The 22,863-nt window shown below is 48.3% G+C and overlaps 1 protein-coding gene across 18 annotated transcripts in view; it reads left to right on the top strand.

Moving 5' to 3' along the window:
- The window catches only part of CELF1 (CUGBP Elav-like family member 1), a 69,352-nt gene extending 55,895 nt beyond the window's left edge, over positions 1-13,457 (top strand). For 13 of the 18 annotated variants that reach the window (XM_045825499.1, XM_045825494.1, XM_045825505.1 and 10 more), the window contains 6 exons: positions 1,748-1,823; positions 3,255-3,383; positions 3,720-3,833; positions 4,350-4,535; positions 6,184-6,327; positions 7,042-13,457. In XM_045825499.1, the coding sequence (XP_045681455.1) occupies positions 1,748-1,823; positions 3,255-3,383; positions 3,720-3,833; positions 4,350-4,535; positions 6,184-6,327; positions 7,042-7,169 (777 nt within the window). In that variant the 3' untranslated portion in view covers positions 7,170-13,457. The remainder of the gene's footprint in view (positions 1-1,747; positions 1,824-3,254; positions 3,384-3,719; positions 3,834-4,349; positions 4,536-6,183; positions 6,328-7,041) is intronic. The other 5 variants (XM_045825486.1, XM_045825490.1, XM_045825498.1 and 2 more) reach the window with 5 other exon arrangements.
- Positions 13,458-22,863: the final 9,406 nt, after the last annotated feature.

Genomic DNA, 22,863 nt, shown 5'->3' with positions numbered 1-22,863 from the left:
AAAAGATCATCTGTAAAGCTACCAAAGAAAAAATAAATGGTGATACCATTAGATTTATGTGGCTGGTCCAAAAATATGTAATCAGAATACTTAGAGTCATCCACTCCTCATCCTTTCAAAGATTATTCTGTATAGAAACAAGAAAGGCAATGATTTCTGTCCTCCAGTACTGAATTCTGGCTAATTCGGTGCTCCTCGGTCTCCATATTTCTAATTTGTTAGAAATCCTGGTTCATTCTAGCTAGTATTTCTCTGAAGTCAAAAAGTGTAGATAGTTGTTCTGTTTAAACAGATCAGATTATTTCTTAGTGCTAGAACACTGCTTAAAAGTTTCAGAAATTCGGAGCTCTCTTCTTCCAAAATGATAATGCTTTGAAAATCATCTCCATGATGTGCATTTACTTTTCTTGGAGAGTTTAGAGCTTCTTCTCAGGGAACACTCCCTTTCTTGTCATTGCCAGCAAGTATGTGACAGTATGTGGTGAGAGCTCTGTTTTCTTTAAGTGAGATATGATTCCCTCCCTAAGAGCTGTTCTTGTTTATGGAGGAAATGGAGGGGCCGAGTACAGTGTGCACAGTGCCCTAGTTGGGACTGAACACATTGCCCAAGGTATTTAAGAAGACAAAAATGAAGATGTGGATGCTAATGGGCTGTGTAAGTGGTAGTGCATCATCATGACTTATGAAGTTTTTTTCTGGAAATATGTGGATTGAACCTGATCTCTGTTGGACCAGAGCAGTGGTTTTTAATCTTTGTGGGGTTGTGGACTCCTTTGAGAACCTGGTAAAAATTGTATGTACTTTTTTTTTCTCATTCTGTTTCTGGAAGTTTGTGGATCAAAGGCATTCATGACAGGGAAACCAAGTCAGATGTTTATGGGAATGGACAACAGGTTGAATAAAGAATCTAGAAACGAGAATACCAGTTGTCCATAAAGAACACTGATTACATTTGAATGGAGCAAAGGTTTTCAGCAGGTTGGTTAGATGAAGATTGTGGTTTGCTGAGATACAGAATAAGGTCAAGGCCATGGAGATCCATAAGCTGATGGAAAGGCTCTTTTCTTCATTTGTTATGGGATATCCATTGAAAGAGAATGTACATTGAACCGATATGGACTGGCCCATCAATCATTTGGTCATCTGCAACAGTGAGGACCAATTTGGAGGGAAGGAGATAAATGGGCTCGATGGATGTGTAGCATGGGAGAGCGATCTAGTCGTGGGTCTGTTGTGGCTGGTAAAGAATGACTCCAAGAAAACACCCTGAAACCGTCAGATTTGATATTTAGAATAGTTGTTTGAAATAGAAATTGGGTATCCAGATGGAAACAATCTGCAAAATAAGATGTATGGACTTAACTAAGGAGAACTTGGGAGAGAGGAAATAGAAATGGCAGTCATCCATACCAGACATGCATCGCAGTCAACTACATAGCTACTTGAGTTGAGTTTAGTTCCCTGCTCTACTTCTGTCCTTTGCTGTGCTGCGTTCTGTCGCCCGGGCACTTGAGCTTGGCTCAGTACTCAGTAAGCATTCCTGTCCTCTGGGCCAGGGCTTTAGCTGTGTTGTATTGTCCTGTGCTGTCATAAGTCTTGTTTCTGTTGTGTTGGCTTGGGTTCTTGTCTTCGACATTCTTCTCTCTGGGGGCCTCTGCACTCTCGCTTTGCTGTGCTGTAGAGTTATCCCAGATGCAGAACCAGCCCTCACTCTCACTCTTGTTCTGTTTTTTGGTGTAATGTCTAGCTTTATTTGCAGCTCCTTCAGCAGACTGCCTCCTCTGGGAACCTCAACACCCTGAGCAGCCTCCACCCAATGGGAGGTAAGTGTTTCACTGCTGCGGAGGAGCAGCAGCAGCCAGGCCAACAGACCCAGCTAACAACAGTCTGAGAGTTCTGCACTATCATGCAGGAAAAAATTGTTTTCCACTCCATAAACCTGACATGAGACGAACATCCCAGGACTCAACTGCCTTGTCTCTAGAAGGTGACTCTATCAGTCATTGACACCAGAGTGTTCTGGGGTTGTCTTCTCCCCATCCCTCTAAATCTCTGTTGAGGAAGAAGATGGAAAAGATCCATTAGGACCTGCAGACTCTCTGAGGCCATTTTGATCAGAAGGAAACCGCTGCAGCTCTTTATTTCCACAATAAAGAGACTTTTCCAGTGACTCTGAAGAAAAGCCTAAGAGGGCTTCCATGCAAATGGCTTACCCTGAAGTTGCTAGAATCCAGGCAGTTAGTTTACTGTGTCTTCTCTGTGTTACGCCATAGGTGAATTACTTTTTGTTGCTATTGCCATGCATGGAAAACTTAACTGACACATACTTGAGTTTATAACAGAATGGGGTTCCACAGACAAACCTAGGCAAGATCTGTCAGAATAAGTTAGTGGGGATGGGGTTGAGGAGCTTCAGACCTGCCTGTCCACCCCTTTGGCAGTGGGATAAGGCTAGGCAAGTGCAGGTGAGGAAGGGGTGGTCTGGGGTAAGCTACATTGTGCCATTTGAAAAATGTTGATAGTTGTTTGCTTTGTCCCAGGGACTGAGGAAGTTGCCAGATTGTGAATCTGTGTTGTAGTTTTTTATTCTCATTAACTTTTCCCCCATCCCTCTGCCTTCCCATCATCTACTAAATGTTTTGCAACACATTGTCAGTGCGGTTTGACTCTCTGACTCGCCTTTTAATTGTTGTTTAGGCTCCATTTGGAAACCTTTCCCTCGTTTTTTCTCTCTTCTCCTGATGACTAATGTGCTGTTCAGGTGGTGGTTTGTCTTTCTTTCTCCTGCCGTCCTCCCATGTATTCTCTCCCGTCGTTCCTCCCTGTCTGGGTCTCTGCTACGTTTTCTGCTTGTTATCTCCATTTCAAAGGACACATTCCCTGTAAAGTCTGGGTGAGGGACTCGGATGCAGTCCCATTCTGTGTCACGGGTTTTGGCTTTGTCATCGTCTGGCTCCATGGTAGACCACAGACGTCCTTCTCCTTCCCGGTTTCCTAATTGCCTGTCTCTTTATTAATGCTCACTTGGGGTGGCGTGCAGTTGGATTAGATACTTCTTCCGAGGAAAGTATGTCAAGTTTCTTAATGAGTTGAGTGATATCTGAATCTTTTTGGAGCCCTGTAGGGTTGCTCATAAAGCTTATCTAGAACATTTCCTCTTGGGAGCTAGCCTTCTCCCAGTGTGCGCTGTCATTGCTGGAATGGATGGAAGGCACCCATATCTGCTCACTGATCCTTTGCTTTGGATGTTGCAGGGCTGAATGCAATGCAGTTACAGAATTTGGCTGCCCTAGCTGCTGCAGCCAGTGCTGCTCAGAACACACCGAGTGGTACCAATGCTCTCACTACATCCAGCAGTCCCCTCAGCGTACTCACCAGTTCAGGTAAGTGTGGGATGGGCCAGAGGGCCCTTGTGTCCCTTGGGCAGAATCCCAAGAGAGGGGTATGTCATTCTGGAGAGTAGGTAACACCCATTTCCAAAGGAGACAGATCATGAACAACAGATTTTCATGTGCCGTCTTCTGACTTTAACATCTCACAATTTTTAATTTCTTATAACCATCATTTGACTTGATATTCAGCAGGAAGAGTTATCAAAATTAATAACTGAAACCCTTCTTACTAAGAGAATACTTAAGTAGTGTCACTCTTGGGCTTTGGATCTTGTTGACATGAGAAGGTGAGTGTTGGCTTGAGTTTAACTCAGGGATTTCTGGTAGCAGGGTCCTCACCAAGCTCCAGTAGCAGCAGCTCTGTCAACCCCATCGCCTCCCTCGGAGCCTTGCAGACTTTAGCTGGAGCCACAGCAGGCCTCAACGTCAGCTCTCTGGCAGGTGAGAGGCAGCCCCTGGATGTCATTCGGCTTTTCTTTGTGTAGATGGCACACTATAAACAACTCTGGTGTGGGCACTGTTAGAATGATGCAGATAATCATGCAATTTTGAGTCAGACCTGAGTTAAATTCCATGTCTGTCCCTTCACTGGCCATAACTTTTGACCACCTTTTCAAGGTCATCTTCTCATCTATGAAGTGGGAATAGAATACTTCGAGGGTTATTAAGTTAAATGAGAACACAGGTAAAGTACTGAGCACATTGCTCAGTACAGTGTCCAAAGAGAAAATGGGGCAAGTCATGTGTGAGTGGTATCCTTTCTTGCACAGATGGAAAGGAGGTAATATCTCCATTAGCAGTGAGGCTTGGTGAGTATCCTAAAGTCTGGCCACTCAGATGGATATTTCTCCTCAGAGTGATACTAAGAGCAAGATAAAAGGGAGGACTTCGGAGTTTTTCTTTGGTATTGATTGAGTCTTTTCAATACTGTTAATCCTGTTCTCTCCCCCACCCAAGGGATGGCTGCTTTAAATGGTGGTCTGGGCAGCAGTGGCCTTTCCAACGGCACTGGGAGCACCATGGAGGCCCTCACGCAGGCCTACTCGGGGATCCAGCAGTATGCCGCCGCGGCGCTGCCCACTCTGTACAACCAGAACCTGTTGACACAGCAGAGCATTGGTGCTGCTGGCAGCCAGAAGGAAGGTGAGTAGTACAGAGGGAGCCTGGAGTTGGGGACAGGGGTGGTTTCTCTGCATCAGAACTGAAAGGCAGTACAAAGGCCATTCAGGCGGTCAGACTGCCACTTTTCTTGGACAGTGTCAAAGATAGACTGAGAAACTCTTTAAGTGTGATCTACTTTTGGAATGTTTTCTGGATGTGGCTCAGATCAGAGATACCTCTGAACGCCCTTCTGGAATGGGGCTGCCATTTTTAGATGAAGAAACAATCTGTTTTTATTAGGAAGTCTCTTCTTGAGTTATAAACCTGTCAGAGGAGATCTTCAGTGTGGGTGTCCCTTTTAGCTATATCTTGGCATTTTTCTCCTTTTCTGATCTATGCTTTTACTAATTGAGGACAGAATGAAGGCTGATGGGACAGAAAGAGCTGTGGCCCGTGGGTTGATGCAGAAGTACGCGTTTTGATATAAATGGCATTAAATTTAGGAGAGGCTGTCTAGGCAGAAAGAGGCCTGAGGTAGTTTGTATCAATAGAAAGTCCTGCTGCACCTCTCTGCTTGTGTTTGACTGGGTTTTTACAACCAGGAGCTGGCAAGGTTTAAGCACTACTGTAGGGAAAAGGCAAGTGTCCTCTCTTGCCTTAGCAGCAAGGAGTCCTGGGTTAGTACAGCCTTACCTGCTCTGAATCAGGTGCTTTTGTGCCTTAGGTTGTGGTAGTAGGAGAACTGGTGGCACTGTGGAGACAGACAATAAACTAGGAAAAGTGTGAGGTGTTCAAGACAGCACGCTGAAACATGAACAAGAAAGGGGGATAGGGAGTACTGGGGACACCACACTTTATAGGGGGTGGTTGGAGATGGTGTCTCTAGGTTGCCATTTAGGCAGAGGAAGACGAGTGATGGGGGCAGAGGAACAGCAAGTGCAAATGCCCTGAGGTAGCAGTGTTCCTCAGCGTGCTGGACCGCATCGGGGAGGCCAGGGTGCTGGAGAATGGCTGCACTGTGATTGTAATGCAACTCTTCTTGGTTAGAAGTCGTTGGGTGGTTGGAGGAGGAAAGCATGTGCTATTTTTGAGCTCAGTGTTAATCATAGTTTAAAATGTAATTTCTTTTCACTGAGGTACAATTGGCATAAGGTGAAATTCACTTTTTTTGGAATATAGCTCTGTGAGCTCTGATGAAGGCCTACAGTCATCTAACCACCATCGCAAATACAGAACATTTCTGTCACCCCCAGAAATTCCCTCGTGTCCCTTTGTAGTCATTTCTTTGCCCCCACTTCCTGCCTCTAGCAATTACCAATCCATTTGCTGCCCCTGTAATTTCTAGACATAATTTTGAAACCTGTTATGCTTAGAAGTTCTTTCTATCTCCTTTTCTGTTTTCTACGAGCATCTAGTCTCTGGTTTTATGCTGCACATGCAGGTTCCCGCACTTCGTTGTGTAGCTGTACCTTCCTCCACAGGGTCAGATTCTGATGTCCCTCCGTGAGACACGGAGCATGGCTAAACGTGGGGGAAGGGATCTGTTTCAATGATTGCCTGTCGGTTCCCTGCTTTGTATTTGGAGAATCTGTTGGGGTGCTAACACTTTTAACAGCAGTGGGGAATGAGAGACGATGCAGGATAAGCTTGCTTCACACTGATACCTTTTCAATCGATGGGTGTCTTGAAGGTCCAGAGGGAGCCAACCTGTTCATCTACCACCTGCCCCAGGAGTTTGGAGATCAGGACCTGCTGCAGATGTTCATGCCCTTTGGGAATGTCGTGTCTGCCAAGGTTTTCATAGACAAGCAGACAAACCTGAGCAAGTGTTTTGGTATGTGGGCTTCCCTTCTGGTGTGTGTGTTGGGAAGGGGGGTAATTATATATATTTTTACCACAGAGAAAGACAGGGAGGGGCTGATAGCAGAAACTTGGGATGGAGTTTGGATTATTGTTTAACTCATCCTTATACAGATTTTTGTGACCTTTTTCTGAGCCTCGGTTGGTGTTTTGTTTTGTTTTGTTGGGCTTTTTTTTTTTTTATTTTTTTTATTTTTAGAGAGAGGGGAAGGGGAGGAGGAAGAGGGAAAGATCAATGTGCAAGAGAAACATCAGTTGGCTGCCTCTCTCGTGCCCCCAACTAGGAAACCTGGCCCACAGCCCAGGCCTGTGCCCTGACTGGGAATCAGAACCGGTGATCTTTTGGTTTGCAGGCTGGTGCTCAGTCCACTGAGCCGCTCCAGGCAGAGTTAGCCTCAGGTTTTTTCACTTCTGTAACGGGCGCCATGAGTTCTGCCTGCACTGTCTCTCCAGAGGATAAGATGATGTGTGGGATGGGAAATGGCCAAAATACTAAAAGTACCGCATCAGTGTCAGGTGATACTGTTAGGAATTTATTTTATGTGATGACAATTTACGGATATTTTTGTCCCTGCTGAGGAAACTTGGGATTTGAAGCTAAGCTCATCAAGTATTTCTTGCATAAGGAGGACTGAGAATCTCCTTGCCTCGTTATACCCCTCACCTAGGTTTCTGCTTGGACACACAGGTTTTGTTAGTTACGACAATCCTGTTTCGGCTCAAGCTGCCATCCAGTCCATGAACGGCTTTCAGATTGGCATGAAGCGGCTTAAAGTGCAGCTCAAACGTTCGAAGAATGACAGCAAGCCCTACTGAGCGTGCTCCCCTCAGACTGGAGTGAGAGGGTCTCTGGTAAGTTGGGGAGGAGCACCTGGTGAGGCGAAGCCCTAGGCTGTGTGTTGGCAGCCCCGGACCCTGATCCCTGCCACTCTCGCAGGCACAGCTTGCCCTGAAGACGCGGCTACTGCCTTCTGTGGGAGTTTCGCTTCGTACAGAGGACGAGTTTGTGCTTTGGTTTCCAGTGTTTTACTTTGGAGTTTAGGTGCCATATTCTGAGTTTTTTTCTTTATTTAAAGTTTGCTGTGTTTGTAACCAGTGTGTGTTGAGAAGGACCAACATCACACCGCCCTGGGGGAGGAAAGGGAATGGAGAAACATTAAAGAAGATCAGGACTTGCCCAAAACTACCCCAAGAGAGAGGACTGAGTGAAACCAAAAACTGACCCCCAGAATCTCCCCAAGTGCAAGAGTGGATGAAATGAGAACTAATGTCCAAGAGCCATGGTGGGTGGAGCTGGTGGGGTGGTGCCGGAGGAAAGGGAGAGGGAGTTGACACACGGAAACTTCCGTAGCTGCCTTCCGTGGAAGTACTGAGTTCTTGCTACCAGTTTTTCTGACTCTTGTCCAGGACCTCTGCCCCTCTGTCCCAAGAAAGGGCTAACAATTCTCTGGAAATAAAACTCCTGTTAAATTAGCCTGACATATGCAAAAAAGCGGGGAGACATCACCGATCACTGGCTTTCCCAGCCAGCCACTGGTGTGATTTGGCCCTGCCTGGCTAGTGGATCCTAGGAAGAACCAGCCAGTCAGAGTGGCCATTTTTAGTTCATTTCAACACCAGATTAGACCATGGCCCGTTTCTTACAGGTCCTTTTAGAGAAGGCCTCCAGGGAGGATACTCTGGTTTCCTTCCTTGTAGTTGACCACAGTGAGGAGTGTCATTTCACCCCAAACCACCACTTTATCATGAGGGCAGAACCAAGAAGGGCTTGTAGTGCCTGGTGGAGGGGGCTCCTCTCCTGAGCAGAGGGATCAAAAGCCATCTAGTTGGGGGAGAGGAGCCTGCTTCTAGGTGTGTCTGTCCTTCAGGCCAGAGTGCTACATTGGCCAGAGGCCAGCCAGCACTTAGTACTTGAGACGGTGGAGAAGTCCGTACTTGCCTCCTTGTGGAGGGGCCCAGGCGTAGTATTTTCACCAAGGCAGGCCCTTCTTCTAACCGCTCCCACACTACCTTCTGCTCTTGGGGACAAAGGAGACTATAGGACGTTTACAGCCTCCATATGGATTTAGTGTTCATTTACCTCAGTATTACCTTGTTCGTTTTTGTCCACGTGCTTACAGTTAGCTCCCTGCTGCCTCCCACAGGTCTCACTCCAGCTCTTGCCTGTGACTGTCCCCCCGCCCCCAGCCTCTGGGCTCTGCCTCTGCTCTAAGAAACGCTGTGGGCGTAGAGAGCCAGAAAGGACATGCTGTTGGGAATGTGCACTTTGGCACAGGTAGCCCTGTTAAGATATGACTCTTAGCGCCAAGGCCAGTGACTGGGTGCCTAGGATCTTCAGTTTCACACACATCAGTCCTGACCCCTAACAGCAGAGATGAGATCAAAGGGGTTGGTTTGCTAGTGAGTCAGATGGGGACTCTCTCCTTGTCGTGCTGTCCGTTTGGGTCGCAGACAGGGGTTGACCATCTTGCTGTCGCACAGGTAGTTGGTGTTGGATTATCCCATTGAAGCTGGGACAGCTGTTCTCTTCTCATAGTAATAACTTGGGTCTGTTGTCCTCTAAGGAGCGTGAAACATACTTAAGCTGAACCACGTAAACTTGAATTCTGCACACTGGGTGAAATGTGTCCTGTGTTTCAAGGATAAAACTGTTCCAAAGGCTTCCAGGGTCATGATGGGATTTTTTAAATAAATGCAAAAAATAAAAATAAAAAAGAAAAAAGAAAACAAAAAAAGAAAAAAATGCTAGGTTGGGGAGGCGCTGTTCTGAATCCCAACCAGCTGGAATCAAGAATGTCGTTTCTATTTTTATAGAAGTTTTATACAGCTCCGGGGTGGAGAATATTTATTACCTAAATTATATCTCTGGAAAAGGCCAGGATTTTGTAGAATCCAGAATGTGATTGTTATACACACAGGGTGCTGTGTATGATTGAAACTACTGACTTTCTGTGGCCTGTTTGCAGCCCAGCCAATCTGCCAGAGGGGGAGGAGTTAATGCTGTGAATTGGCGGAGGAGAGAGCTGTGCTCTCCAGGGTGCTGCGGTGCTGTGATCGCTAACCTTCTGTTGTGTCTTCCTCCTTGGCCATCGTGGGGTTTTCCAAGTCCCAGAACTCCACTCCGTCCCCACTTTCCCCTTTCTCTCCCTCCTCCCCCAGTTCACCATTATTGTCCATAGATTTGTCCTGGGCTCTGGGACCTTCAGAAACCCCTTTCCAAATGACTTGAAAGGCAAAGGTGTGATCGACCTGCCTTTGAAACCAGTCCCTGAGGTTTCATTCCTGCTTGTGGGTTCTCTTTTCTAAAAGGATCATTTGCCCCAGCAGGGCCCTGGGCTGCCACAGCGGCCAGCTGATGAGGCCAGCTGATGAGACGGGCGCTTCTGTCTGTTCTCTGCCCCTGCCCAGTGAGTTAGCGCGGCAGCACTGCCCTTGAGCACAGTTTTCTCCCCAGGCCAAAGAGGGTTTGTGAAGGCGCTGCTCCCCTACAAGCCTCACGGTGTGAGAGTGTTCATTTTGGAGAGTGGAGACTCGCAGTCAAGTCTTAAGCAACCTTTTACTGTTGTGTGGGGGTTTCATTTTCATAAATGTGTTTTCTCCTGTAGTTTTTTTTTTTGTTTGTTACTTACTTGGGTTTCATCATGAAATTGATTTGCCTTGAATGCAGCTAGACACTGTCTCCTGGGTCCCACATGAGTGGCCAGGGCCTGCGTGGAAGCTAAGAGCTTGGATTTCTGGGAACAAAGGGCCATCCCCACAGGACTGAGGAGAAGTCCTGGCCCTCTCCCCTCAAGAGTTCTCCCACCCAGGCTTCTCCTCCTTCCTGGGTCTTACACAGGGAGTTGGAGAGGCGGAGGCTCTGCTCCCCCCCCCAGAGGCCTCTTCTTAGATGGGTTTGGACGCTTCAGGGGAAATCCAAGCCTTAGTTTCCCTTCTGTCTCTGGCAGTTGGATGTTTTCTTGGTGTCCTCCATGTCCTTTTTGACTTTTCCCTGTGTCCATTGTTAGCATGTGCAAAAGTTCCCTGTCATTACCCAGCCCCTGCCCCGCCCGCCTCCTCATTTCAGGGCTGTACACAGTGAGTGTTCCTGTTCTCTCTCTCTTTGTTTGGATGTATTGCTCTGTGTAACTCAGTGGGTCTCCCTCTTTCTGGTTTGTTTTTTTTTCTAGATTCCTGCCGTTTGTTCATCGTTGTGCCTAAAGCATGTCGATGTGGCGTCAAGTACATCGTCCAAATCCCTGTCTCTTCAGCTTCTCTGATGCTTGAACTCTCACCTTTGACCTTGTGTTGATCTTTGATGCTGATGTGTATTTTTATTATGTTTGTTTCTTTCTTTGTTTTTCTTTTTTCTTTCCTTTTTTTTTCTTTTGTGCTGCCAAATTGGTTTTGCTAGAACGACTGCTGAAGGGGAAATATTTAAACTTGCATTTGAATATAAAAAAATCTATTTTTCTAGAACTTCATAAGATAACCACTTGATTTTGTGATTCCAATTCTTTGTAATTGTCTTCAGAGCAGCCCTACTAGCACATACCGCGTGGTGTTTGTATTTCTGTGAACACACAGCCAGTCCGTTTCTAGGCTTTGTTTCTGTGTGCTTAGTTTTAAAGACAACTTTGAAGTAAACAATGAAATAAAAGATGTCACTGAAACCTTTGAGGCTCCTGAGCACATTTTGCTGATACAGTTTGTGGGGCTTGAGGAGACCGCATGTGTTCTTATTTTTGTTTTTCTGAGCTCTCAACTGCAGAGAACACCTGAACCCCTTCTCCTTTTTGACAGCAGGCTGCAGCTCGGGCCCCAGCCAGCCCTTTTCCTTTGGAGGGTCTTCCCTGCAGCCACCTCGCAGGGGCCTGCAGATCCCTCGGCCCCTCCCCTCCATGCTTGTTCCTACAGTCTCCACAGCAAAATGTGATGCTTTGATTTTTTTGTTTTGTTTTTGTATTGTTTTTGTGCTTTTGTTTGGAATTTTTTCCTTTCCTAGTAAGATTATGCCCAGAAAAAACAAGTTTTGCATGTTTCCTGCTGTTTCTTCACACCTTCTTATATATCACCTTCACCTCTCTGTTTTCTATAGTTTGTGCAAAAACTGACCGATTTAAAAGGGTTTCAAAGAAGCTGTTTTAAATTGTTGTGGGGTTATTTTTTCAAGATTGTATTGTTTTATTTTGAAGTGGCGACTTTCTCCTCTGTTGCCCTTAGAGCGTTTGCCTGTGCACTTAGACTGTCACCTCGAGTGGCCTCTGGGCCTCGGCAGGGCCTCCAGGAGGCCAGCTGCCCTGTCGGACATGGGCTGGGAGGGTGCCAGGAGAGGCACGAGGAACAGAGGTAGAATCCAGAAGGTGGCTGCGGGTGGGCAAGAGGCTTAGCGTGTTAAGGGTAGCGAGTATCCTCGGTCCAGAGGAAGGAGGGTGCTCTCCGCCAGTCGGAGGAGGCTATCTGTGCACTAAGTGGCAATATACCTGCCCGCGTTTTTCCTAGGTGACAAGCACAATACTACAGTCTTCACACTGTTTACAGCCCTGGCCACCAGCTACCCCACACTGGCTCTTCACCACAGCTCTGCTCTTGCTCAGCTAGTGGGATGGGGTAAGGGCGGGGATTTGTTTTTTTTTAAACTGGGTGAAGAGCCAAATAGCTACTGTCCCTGGGTGCCAGGCAAGCCAGTTCCTTGGTTTCCTGAAGGGAACTTGCCCTCCTCTCATGTGGCACCACCCACCCCCAGGGTCTAAGGGCCTGAGTGAGAATGCGAATGGTGAGGGAGAGCCTAGAGGAGGTGAGTGGTCACAGGATGGGTCTGTGGAGGTAAGAGGTTGCAGAGGGAGGAGTTTGTGAGAGATCCCAGCCAGAGAGCTAGGCTGCTAGTGGGCGGGGGAGCTGGGAAGCAAGATTGTCCAGGGAAGGGTGGAGAGGGAGGGGTAGCCAAGGGCCCAGGGAGGGGGTGGGGAAGGTAGAAGCACTGTTAGCATCATCCATGCTGGGTTTGATGAAGGAAGAGGTCCTGGCAGAACTTCTGGTCTGGGGCCCAGCAGGTTGCCTAGTATTATGCTTGGGGCCACTCTTACTGGAAGGAAAGGGCAGCCAAATGAAGTCCCAGTGTATGGTAGACTCCTTAATTTCCTGGAAGGGGCAGTTGGATGGAAAGAGGCCAGGAACCCCAGCCTGAGCAAGACTGCCGTGCACCCCACAGTCTGACTGCACAGAGCCACCTCTGTCGGCGAAGGCGCTGAGGCCCCCCCTTCCTGTGTGTCAGAATCCGTGTTTGCCAATGTATTTTGCTTTCAATTCCAAGAGGAGCTCTGGGAAAACCTGTGGATAAAACCAAATGCCAAACGTTGGACGTTGTTTCCTTTTCCTTTTCTCTCTCTGATTGTTTTAATTGTTCTGTGGTGGTTTTAATGGATTTGAGACCCTGGAGCGGCAGCTGCCTTTCTGATTTCCAGCTGCTTTTTGTGAATAATTTAAAAAGAAAAAAAAAAGAAACTTTACATTTTGGAGACAAACCTGTGTGAGTTTTTTATTGGTACAAACGTTGTATTTAACACTAGGGGTTTTGTACAGTTTTTTGCCTTTTCTACTAGAAAACAATGTAAAGTGATTTCACAATGTGAAGAGAAAAAATTGCCACTATGACCAAACGCACAGTCTGTTCTGCAGCAACAACGGGATTCAATCAGCTCAAAGTCGCGATTCAGCCGTAGAAATGCTTTTCCTTTACCTTGTTTGAGCTTTTCCTTTCTTTCCTGTTTTGATTTGCAAAAGAAAATGTCTTTTTGTGTGAACTTGTGTTGTACTATGTAGAAAATTATGGATTTTACTTTAATGGTTTAAAAAAAAAAAAGGCAAGAAGAGCCCTTGTTGCTTTTCTGACCTGATCACAGAGTTTGTGTAGTGGATTAAAAGAAAAAAAAATGTTACAAGTTTGGAGCGAGGGAGTATGTGTTTAAAAAGAATCGCCTTCCTTTTTTGTGTGTTTTTCCTTTTGTCCCAATGGGGAACCTAAATCTGTTTTAATTGCACAGACACACGGACAAAAAGTCATTTTGTATCTGCCAAGTGTGGTACCTTCCTTTGTTTATTTGCTATTAAACTGTTTGAGAAGAACTGGTGTTGTCTTCAGAGTGGTTGATTGTTGGGGTGGGCGGTGGGTGTGGGGGCTGGAGGCATTGGTGGCCTTCCTGGAGAAGTGGCCGGTCCCCTGGTTTCACTTTGATGTACCTGTCGGTTTGCACCTGAACCCACCAAAGGCTCCTGAAAGAAGATGGTGTCTCCCAAAAAGCTGCCTTCTCCATCATCCGTTCTTGTGCAGTAACCCTACTAATACAGAAGCACCTCAAAACTTTTTTAGTCTTCTTAATTTTCACGCTGCTTTTAATCCCAGTAGTGGCTGCCACACTGCAGAATTGGCCCAAACCTGTGAGTGCAAGTCTCTCCCTAGGCGGCGGAGTTCCTGTGCTGGGGGAGGCTGCCGGCCAGCGAGGTGTCTGGAGCGTGGCCTTCTTCCTCTCGAGGCCTCGACCGCCGCAGCCCAAGTGGGACAGCTTCCTTCCCCTTCGCTCTGCCCTCAGAACAGAGTCACAGCGGGGCATTTCTAAGGTTCCTGGGCTTCACTGCTCATTAATTCTCGATTCCTCTCCAAGGGAGGTCCTACATCAGGGCCGCCTCAGTCCTCAGTGACTGGTGCAGCCACTGGGCCAGGAGTTTGGGGCCCTCCTCTGGGAGGCCAGGCCCCATCCTTCTCACCCCGGGCCCTCTAGCAGAGGGCCGTGTCTGGGGCGGTACTTCCCAGCAGGGTCGCTCTGAGGACCAGCCTGTGCAGTGTTCAGTGGACGTAGGGGTTCTGAATGCAAGTAGACTAGGGAATATTGCTTTGTCGTTTATAATTGTTAAAAACATGTGTCACTAGCCCTGGCCGGGAGGCTCAGTTGATTGGATTGTCATCCACTCACCAAGAAGGTTGCGGGTTTGATCCCCAGTCAGGGCACATACGGGAGGCAACTGATAGATGTTCTCACATCAATGTTTCTCTCTCACCCTCTTCCCCTCTCTAAAGTCAGTAAACATCTTTGGGCGGAGGGCTTTAAATACATGTATTTAACTAAACATCAAAACTTCGTATTAATAGGCGGTGATCATCCTAGCTGCTGGTTCATTGAACACAATCCCAGTGCTGTGGGAAACACTTGGTACACATTTTATGTTTGTCTTTTTTCCCCCCTCAAAGAAGGTCCTTTACTGAGACCTCCTTCAAACATTTCAGTCCTGATACTTCAGGCTCTAAATAAACTTCAGCTCTGTTGACTCTCTGACGGCTGAGCTACGTGAAGTCTTCACAGTGGCAAAAGCACTCCCCGCTGTGCTCCAGTCTTTACAACATCCCCGGAAAGGAGCTACCGTTCCCACCCCTGTTTTGCAGATAAGCAAACTGAGGCTAAAAGGCACTGGCCTGCTTACTAGTACGTGGCATGCACTGAGAATGAAACCGGGCCTGCCTGATTCCCAAGCCCTTTCTTGTAACCACTGTTGAGGAGACAACTCAATAAAAGCCAGTAGATGTGCTCTAGTTAACCTGTGCGGCCTCACTGCACGCACTCTAGGCTCTAATGAAAGGAACCTGGGGGACCCTGCGGCCCTGTGGCTTCTTTGGGTGGTGAATCGTCGCAGCTTTGCCCTCCTTAGAGCAACCGTCGGGGTGTTCAGGGCTTCTCTCTCCAGTGGCTCGGTGCTCCTGGGTGACTGCTCAGCGAGCCCCTGAGACACCACATCCTGAGAGGGCAGGGATGTCACTCCCGCCGCACGATTCTCTCCCGGACTTGGCGCCACCGGAACTATTTGCCTAACGTTTGCTTTTGCTTTTTTTGTCGTGGTTAGATACGTGTATAAAATCTTTTGCTTCACCATGTTAAGTGGGCATTCAGTGGTACTCAACACACGTGCACCATCATGCAGCCATCACCACCTGATTTTTTTTTTTCTTCAAAGTTGAAATGTCTCTATTTCCACGTGGGTCGGTGTCATTCAGCACATCTGGTTAAGGTAATGTTGCTTCTGAATATCCCGGGAAGGAAAACAAAGGAGGGGGGACATGTAAGTACTACTTTTAGTTAATGTACACATTATAGGGAACAATCTGTCCTCACTAGAAAACTGCATTTTCCATGGGGACTATTTTTACACCTCTTAAGTTGTAGAAAACAGACGGTAATGCACAAATAGTTCTTTTGTTTAATAATTTTGTATTTTTATTACCACATAGTCCCCTTATAACCTCCGCCCCACAATCACCACACTACATCCATGTCCATGAGTCCTTTTTCCTTTTCACTCAGTCCCTCCACCCCCAACCCCCCCAGTAGCTGTCATCTGCTCTCCATCTATGAATCTCTCTCTGCTTGTTCATTCAGTTTTGTTCATTAGATTCCACATACGAGTGAAATCACACGGTATTTGTCTTCCTCTCACTGGCTTACTTAGCATAATGTTCTCCAGGTCCATCCATGCTGTCGCAAAGGGTGAAACTTTTTTACAGCCAAGTATTCCACTGTGTAAATGACCCATAGTTGTTTTATCCACTCATCTACTGATGGACACTTGGGTTGCCTCCATATTTTGGTGATTGTAAACAATGCTGCAATGAACATAGGAGTGCTTATGTTCTTTCTAATGTGTTTTGGGTTCCTTTGGGTGTATTCCCAAAACTGGGATCTCTGAGTCAGAGGCAGATCCATTTTTAATTTTTTGAGGTATCTCCACACTGCTTTCCACAGTGGCTGCATCATTCTGCAATTCCCATCACCTGTTTTAAAGCACCTTGCCCCTGGCTGGTGTAGCTCAGTGGATTGAGCTTGGGCTGCGAACCAAAGCATCGCAGGTTCGATTCCCAGACAAGGCACATGCCTGGGTTGCAGGCCACGGCCCCCAGCAACCGCACATTGATGTTTCTCTCTCTTCCTTCCCTCTCTAAAAATAAATAAATAAAATCTTAAACACCTTGCCATGTACTTTTTTCAGCTTCTACTCACCTGATCATTAGTATTTGTGAAATCCCCGAATAATATAACTTCAAAATACATGTTAAGCTACATAACCACATATTTATAAAGTATCCATTTCACGCCAGTGTAGGGCTGCATTCACACTTTGGGACATTGGGTCAGAATGAAGAAGCCGTGGAGTCCCTTCACAGAGCTGTTTCCTCTGTGATTAGAGGGTAGTCGAACCTGAAGTTCTCTCTCATTCTAGCACAGACCTTCTCAAATGGAAATGCAGTTGGCCATGACTGGTGTGGTTCGGTTGGGTGTCATCCCACAAAACAAAAGGCTGCTGGTTCAATTCCGGGTCAGGACACAGGCCTGGCTTGTGGGTTTGGTCCCCACTTGGTGTGCATACAGGAGGCAGCTAATAGATGTTTCTCATGTCAACAGTCCTCTCTATCCTTCACCCTCTTTAAAAGAAAGATTGAAGTATAATTGACCTTGACTAGCTTCGAGCGTACAACATAGTGATTCGATATTAAGTGCGTCACGAAGTGACCACCACAGTAAGTCTGCTTACCTTCTGTCACCGTACAAAAGTTATTAGTGTTGGTGGTGGTGTTCACTAGGCTGTTACCACATCCCCATGCTATCGCAGATTTTTCTGTGACTCAAGATCAAGATGATCCAGATCTTCTCTGAGTTTCTGCCTTAGAACTCTCGAGATAGAACGTGGTATGAAAATAGAAGGTTAAGTACAACTTGAATGTCTTCCCATTCAACATCATACTTAAGAGGTGGTTGTTTTTCTTTAGAATTTACAAAAAGGAATATGCCAAAATGACTTTTTAAAAAGTTTCTAAAATTTAGACTTGTGCATCTTTATATAGTCATATGGCTGCGTCTTAAACTATATTCCTTTTAAAAACCAACATTCAGGTGCTGGCTGGGTAGCTCAGTTGGTTAGAGCATCATCCTAGTACGCCAAGGTTGCGGGTTCAGTCTCTAGTCAGGGCACATACAAGAATCAACCAGTGAAGGCATAAATAATTGGAACAACAACGCGTTGTTTGTGTGTATGTGTATCTCTCCCTTCCCCACCTCCTTTTCTCTCTCCCTTCTCCAAAATCAATTTTTTAAAAAGGTAAAAACTGACCGTCACTACTACTTTAGATAGACTCAGTCCCTCCCCCGCTTCCCCCGCCCCCACCCCTGGTTCCTGGCTCACCGTGGAGAAACCGTCTGCACCAACTTTCTCGGTCAGCACACAGCGTCCCCGACTCTCCCAGGTTCTGTACGTGCTGTGCCCACCTGAGCATCTCAGTGCCTGATGAAGAAAAGCCGTTGGGAAGGAAATGAAAGACCAGGTTGTTCCTTCACCTCTGGGAAAGTCAAACTAATGTGTCATAATAGTCCTCCCAGGAGAGAGGGTAGAGGGCGTCTTTTTTTGTTTTTGCACCTTCTCTGTTTTTCAAGCTCGCGCTCGCTCGCTCTCTCTCATCTTTTTCAACCCCCACTGGCTGGAGTTTGGTTTCTTTTGTATGTGCCGACTTCCTCTTCACTGATAAAGGCTCCAGCTGTAGGGAGGGCTGTTGGTGTTTAAATCACAGTCAACCTTGCGACGGGAAAGCCCCTTGAAGCCCGAGTTGGTGTTCTGCAGCCGCGCGATGGAGAGTCGCACACTCTGCAGCTTGCCCTCCTAGAGCACATGGGCATCGGTTTTCAGCATCCTGCAGCCATCACCACAGCCTTAATTTCATTGCCCCCTAAGAAACCCCATCCTCATTAGCAGTCACCCCCATTCCCAGCCCCTGGCAACCACTCATCTTTCTGCTCTAAAGATTTGCTTTCTCTGGGCGTGTCATGTCCACTCAGCCATGCAATACATGCCTTTGTGGCTGGCTCTCCCTGAGCCCACCTCCTGCGGGCCTGTTCTTTCCCTTCCCTCCTTGAAAACTGCCCAGCAGTGGCCCTTGTTCCACTTGCTGCTGCCATTCTGAGCGCCTCTGAGCGTGTCTCCTCGCCCTCCAGCCACGGCTCAGCAGCCAGCCTGTCCCTGCCACTTCTCCCAGCTCCTGTTCACCTGCTTCGTCATCGGCCGCACGTGGACCTGGCCATCTTGTAGGCCTGCCTGCATTGTCCACTACGGTGACCCCCTAGCCACTGAAGCTATTGAATGAGTGTCATTCCTCAACTCCTTGCGAAGCCGCATGTGAGGAGTGGCTTCCGTATTGGACACAGAACACGCCCATCCTCGCAGTCAGTGACAGGGTCAGGGCTGTTCCAGACAGTTGCTTGGCTTTTAAGAATACAAACTTCCACCAAAGTGTCGCAGGTTCGATTCACAGCCAGGGCACATGCCTGGGTTGCAGGCCACGGCCTCCAGCAACCACACATTGATGTTTCTTTCTCCCTTCCTTCCCTCTCTAAAAATAAATAAATACATGTTTAAAAATGTTTAAAAATGTTTAAAAAAAGAATACAAACTTCCTACATTTATGAGTCACAGTCACTATAGTAGTCCAGCAAGTGACAGCACAGGGCGGTAGGAACGGAGGCGCAGAGAAGCCGCAGCTCTAAGTAGCAAAGCTGGGTTTTAACCCGGGTCCACCTGGCGGAAGTGCCTGCAGAGCACAGGCCCTAGGGAGTGTCGAAGTGCCGCTGGGGTGCCCTGGGGGGAAATCCCACCTCTAGGATGGAGCTCCTGGTGAAGGCCACGTCCTCCCCGGGCCCCGGGGCTCGCAGGTCAGTATTCAGGACATACTTAGTGAGTGAGTAAAGGAACAAATAAATACCAAAAGATAACAGTTACTTTTGTAAGCTTCCCAAGTAAGGCGTTTCCGGCCCCACAGCTCACGCACACTATGTTGGAGTTTTATTGACAAATTGCCACCCACATCAGGAAAAAGGGGAGTGACTTACTTTTGTACCTTGTTTACAGATTTGTTAGCTCCCTGCTCGTACCCCAGTTCTTCACAGGCCTTCAGGGGCCGTGAGATAAATGGCAGCTGTGTCCCTTAGAGCCACGTGACAGGGATCCTGCTGCCACAGCTTCTGAGGCAGATAGCCAGGGTGGGTCCTCTGGGAAGCGGGTGCCGTGCCGGCTCTGCGGGCCCTCTGCTGCCGGAGGGGCCCAAGGAAGCACAGCTGCCCGTGGCCCTCCAGCACCTGGAGCTTCCAGCACACCGAGACCTTTTTAACAAGTCATTTCAGGGTTTCAGGGTTTTTTAATGGAAAACATTAGTTATAGAAGTGGGGGAAGCTTATGTTTGGGAGCCTCTTTTTTTTTAAGATTTATTTTTTTAGAGAGAGGGTAAGGGAGGGAGAGAAACATTGATGGGTTGCCTCTTGCATGCCCCTGGTCCCCCAGCTGGGGACCTGGCCCACAATCCAGGCACGTGTCCAGACCGGGAGTCGAACCAGCAACCTTTCAGTTCACAGGCCGGCACTCAACCCAGTGAGCCACACCAGCCAGGGCAGTTTAGGAGCCTGTTAATGTTATCACACCGGCTGTGTGACCTTGAGGAAGCGACACGATTCTCAGCCTCAGATTCCCGGCCTCTCTGCTAGCGGTGCAAACACCCACCTCACAGGGTTGGGAAGAGGAGAGAATGTCCCAAGCTGAGCGCTTGGCACAGTGCCACCTGGCAAGCATTCATCCAAGTCGCTAACGACCCTGAATAAGTATAAGTTAAAAGTGAGCGTTTCCCCATCTCCCACAGCCCATTGATCACTTAGACAGATGGTGTAGGTAGGCTTCCAGAATTTTTCTATGTACAAAAATATGTACATATGTAATTTTTGTTAATAAAAACGAGATCATGCCGTAACGTACAGAATGTTCTGCAGCTTGCATTTTTTCAGTTACTATGTCAGGGTGCCCTTCCATCGTGGGCACAAACACCAGTTACTGACAACCCACGTCTTTACAGGCTACATAGCATTTCCTGCCTTCTCAACCTCTCTCCGATTGGACACCGGTTATTATCTAGTTTTGTCATCAGTATAAATTCTAAGAACTAATTCAAGGAAGGTTCAGGAGGTTCATCAGAGGGATATTAGTTTAGTGTCTTGTTTTATTTTGCTTTTTTATTTAACGATTTTATTTATTTTTAGAAAGAGGGGAAGGGAAGGAGAGAAACATCAATGTGTGGTTGCCTCTCACGCGCCCCCTACTGGGGACCTGGCTGGGAATCGAACCAGCGATGCTTTGGTTCACAGGCCAGCGCTCAATCCACTGAGCCACACCAGCCAGGGCCAGTGTCTGGTTTTCAAAGCAAGTTCTTATTTTATCTCATTTGGTTTTCACTGAACCCTTACCAGAGAGGCGATACCCCATTTACAACTAGGAAAACAGGTTTGTCAAGAGGAACGGGCTTCCCGAGGATGCCGCTAATCATGACAGAGGGGACCGAGCACTGTCCCCTCCAGTTGCATGTGTCTGTCGTGCTTCAGGAGCAGAAGCTGCCAATGCAGGGGTCTGCAGGGGCCAGGCTGGTGATGCCAGCAGGGGAATGGCCAATCTAAGGTGACGGGTGGCACTTGGCTTCAGCCTCGAGGCGAGAAGAGGGAGCGGCGGGGGCTGTGGGCCCGAGAGAGACCTTCCTGGTCGCTGACCACTTGACCAGCTGACGGAGAATCACAAGCCCCGCTTGCTTGAGCTTCCGTGTCCAAGAGAAGCAGGAAAGGCAGGCTTTCCTGTGAAACCTCCCAGACGGCAGATGTAGCCAGCCAACTCAGAGCTCTTCTGCCCTCGAGTGCGGACTGGGGCCCCGGGTCAGGCCCAAACTTCACTTTCTACTTGTGATTATAAAGCAGGGACCTAGAATGCGAGGCGTGGTCGCTGGTACCCGACACCGCAGTCCCCCGCAGGCCCTGCTGTACCCCCCCCTTGCCCCGTCCTCCGCCCTGGGGGGTTAAGTGGCCCATTTAAAAAGAAAAGACCACTTTATTTTGTGGCTCATCCTCCTGCCTTCCTTTTGTCCACCTTCAGTGCTGGGCACTGGTGAGCAAGCCCTGACTGTCCCCGTCTCCTGAGCCACCTGTGCGTACGTGACGTCAGCCCACCCAGGCCAGAGTCTGGGAGAACGTGCCCCGTGAGCTGTGTGTCAGGTGAAGACCATCAGACTCCCCTTCACTTCTCTGCCTCTCCATCTCCCTGTCCTCAGCAGCATGGTGAAGAGTGGGGCCCCGAGAGCCACACTCCGTGGGGTCCGGTCCCTGCTGTGTCTCTAGGTAGCAGTGTGGTCTCCAGCAGTTCACCTTTCCACCTGTGCCTCAGTTTCCTTATCTGTAAACTGGAGGCAGTGCTTAGCTCAGGGAATGTTGTCACTCTTCTCTAGCTTTGCCGGGGCTGTGCAGGCGCTGGCGGCACAAAGGGAAACCTCAGCGCTTGCCCTAAAGCAGCACGGCCTTGACCTAAGTGTGCACAACAGTCAGCAAAAAGCTGGTGACTCTGGGGCAGCCGAAGCCTTTCTCCTGCCAGGTGTTCAAGTTTTGAAATCTTTAGAGTTCCCAAGTGCCCTGAAGGCTGGGTTCCCTGACTCCTTTGTGGGGGGCCGCTGTGGGCTGCCCACCTCCTTTTCTTCCTGCTAGAGACTCACGGCGAACTCGGGCCTGGATTCCTGAGCCGGAGAGAACCTGCTGGCTCTTCAGCCCTCTCCCTGTGGGCCAGCTTCCTTCTCCTCTGGCGGTGCACGTCAACCCAGACCCACCTTCCAGATGAGAGAAAGATCCCGGGCAGCTCTCCTGGGCAGAGACTCCCTCTTCCTGTGGTCCAGGTTCAGGCGCACTTCCCCCTGGAGGGGCCCAGTGGCCTTGTCCAGTCCATGGGCCTACACCTATATCCTCTCTACCTCTGCTGAGCCATGACCCCGGGGCAGGGACCCCTGGGCTCACCGTGACCCCATTCATAGTAATGTCCAGAATAGACAAATCCACAGACAGAGTGTGGCCATGGGGTGTATTAACCCACTCAGGCTGCCGTACCAAGTACCACAGACCAGGGGGCTTGGACAATTCACGTGTATTTTCTCTCAGCCCTGGAGGCCAGGAATCCGAGAGCGAAGTGTTGAAAGGGCTGGTTTCCCTCTGAGGCCTCGGCTGCTAGATGGCCGTCTTTCCCGGTGTCTGCACGTGGGCTTCCCTGAGGGTCTGTGTCCTGACCTCTTCTCACGACGCTGGTCACCCTGGATTAGGGCCCACTCTAGTGGCCTCACTTTGCCTCTTTAAAAGACGGTGTTCCCAGCCCTGGCTGGCGTAGCTCAGTGGATTGAGCTCGGACTGCGAACCAAAGCATCGCAGGTTCGATTCCCAGTCAGGGCACATGCCTGGGTTGCAGGCCACGGCCCCCAGCAACTGCACATTGATGTCTCTCTCTCTCTCTCTCTTTCTCCCTCCCTTCCCTCTCTAAAAGTAAGTAAATACAATTTTTTTTAAAGACGGTGTTTCCGAATCAGTCCCGTTCTGAAGTACTGGGGCTGAGACTTCAACATGAGAAGGGAGGTTAAGGGGCACACAGTTCAGCCCGTAACACA

The sequence above is a fragment of the Phyllostomus hastatus genome, unplaced genomic scaffold (assembly GCF_019186645.2).
Source record: "Phyllostomus hastatus isolate PE091 unplaced genomic scaffold, TTU_PhHast_1.1 phas_scaffold_585, whole genome shotgun sequence".
Lineage (NCBI taxonomy): Eukaryota > Metazoa > Chordata > Mammalia > Chiroptera > Phyllostomidae > Phyllostomus > Phyllostomus hastatus.
Note: the sequence above shows the minus strand (reverse complement) of the source record. Positions and strands in the feature narration are given on the sequence as shown.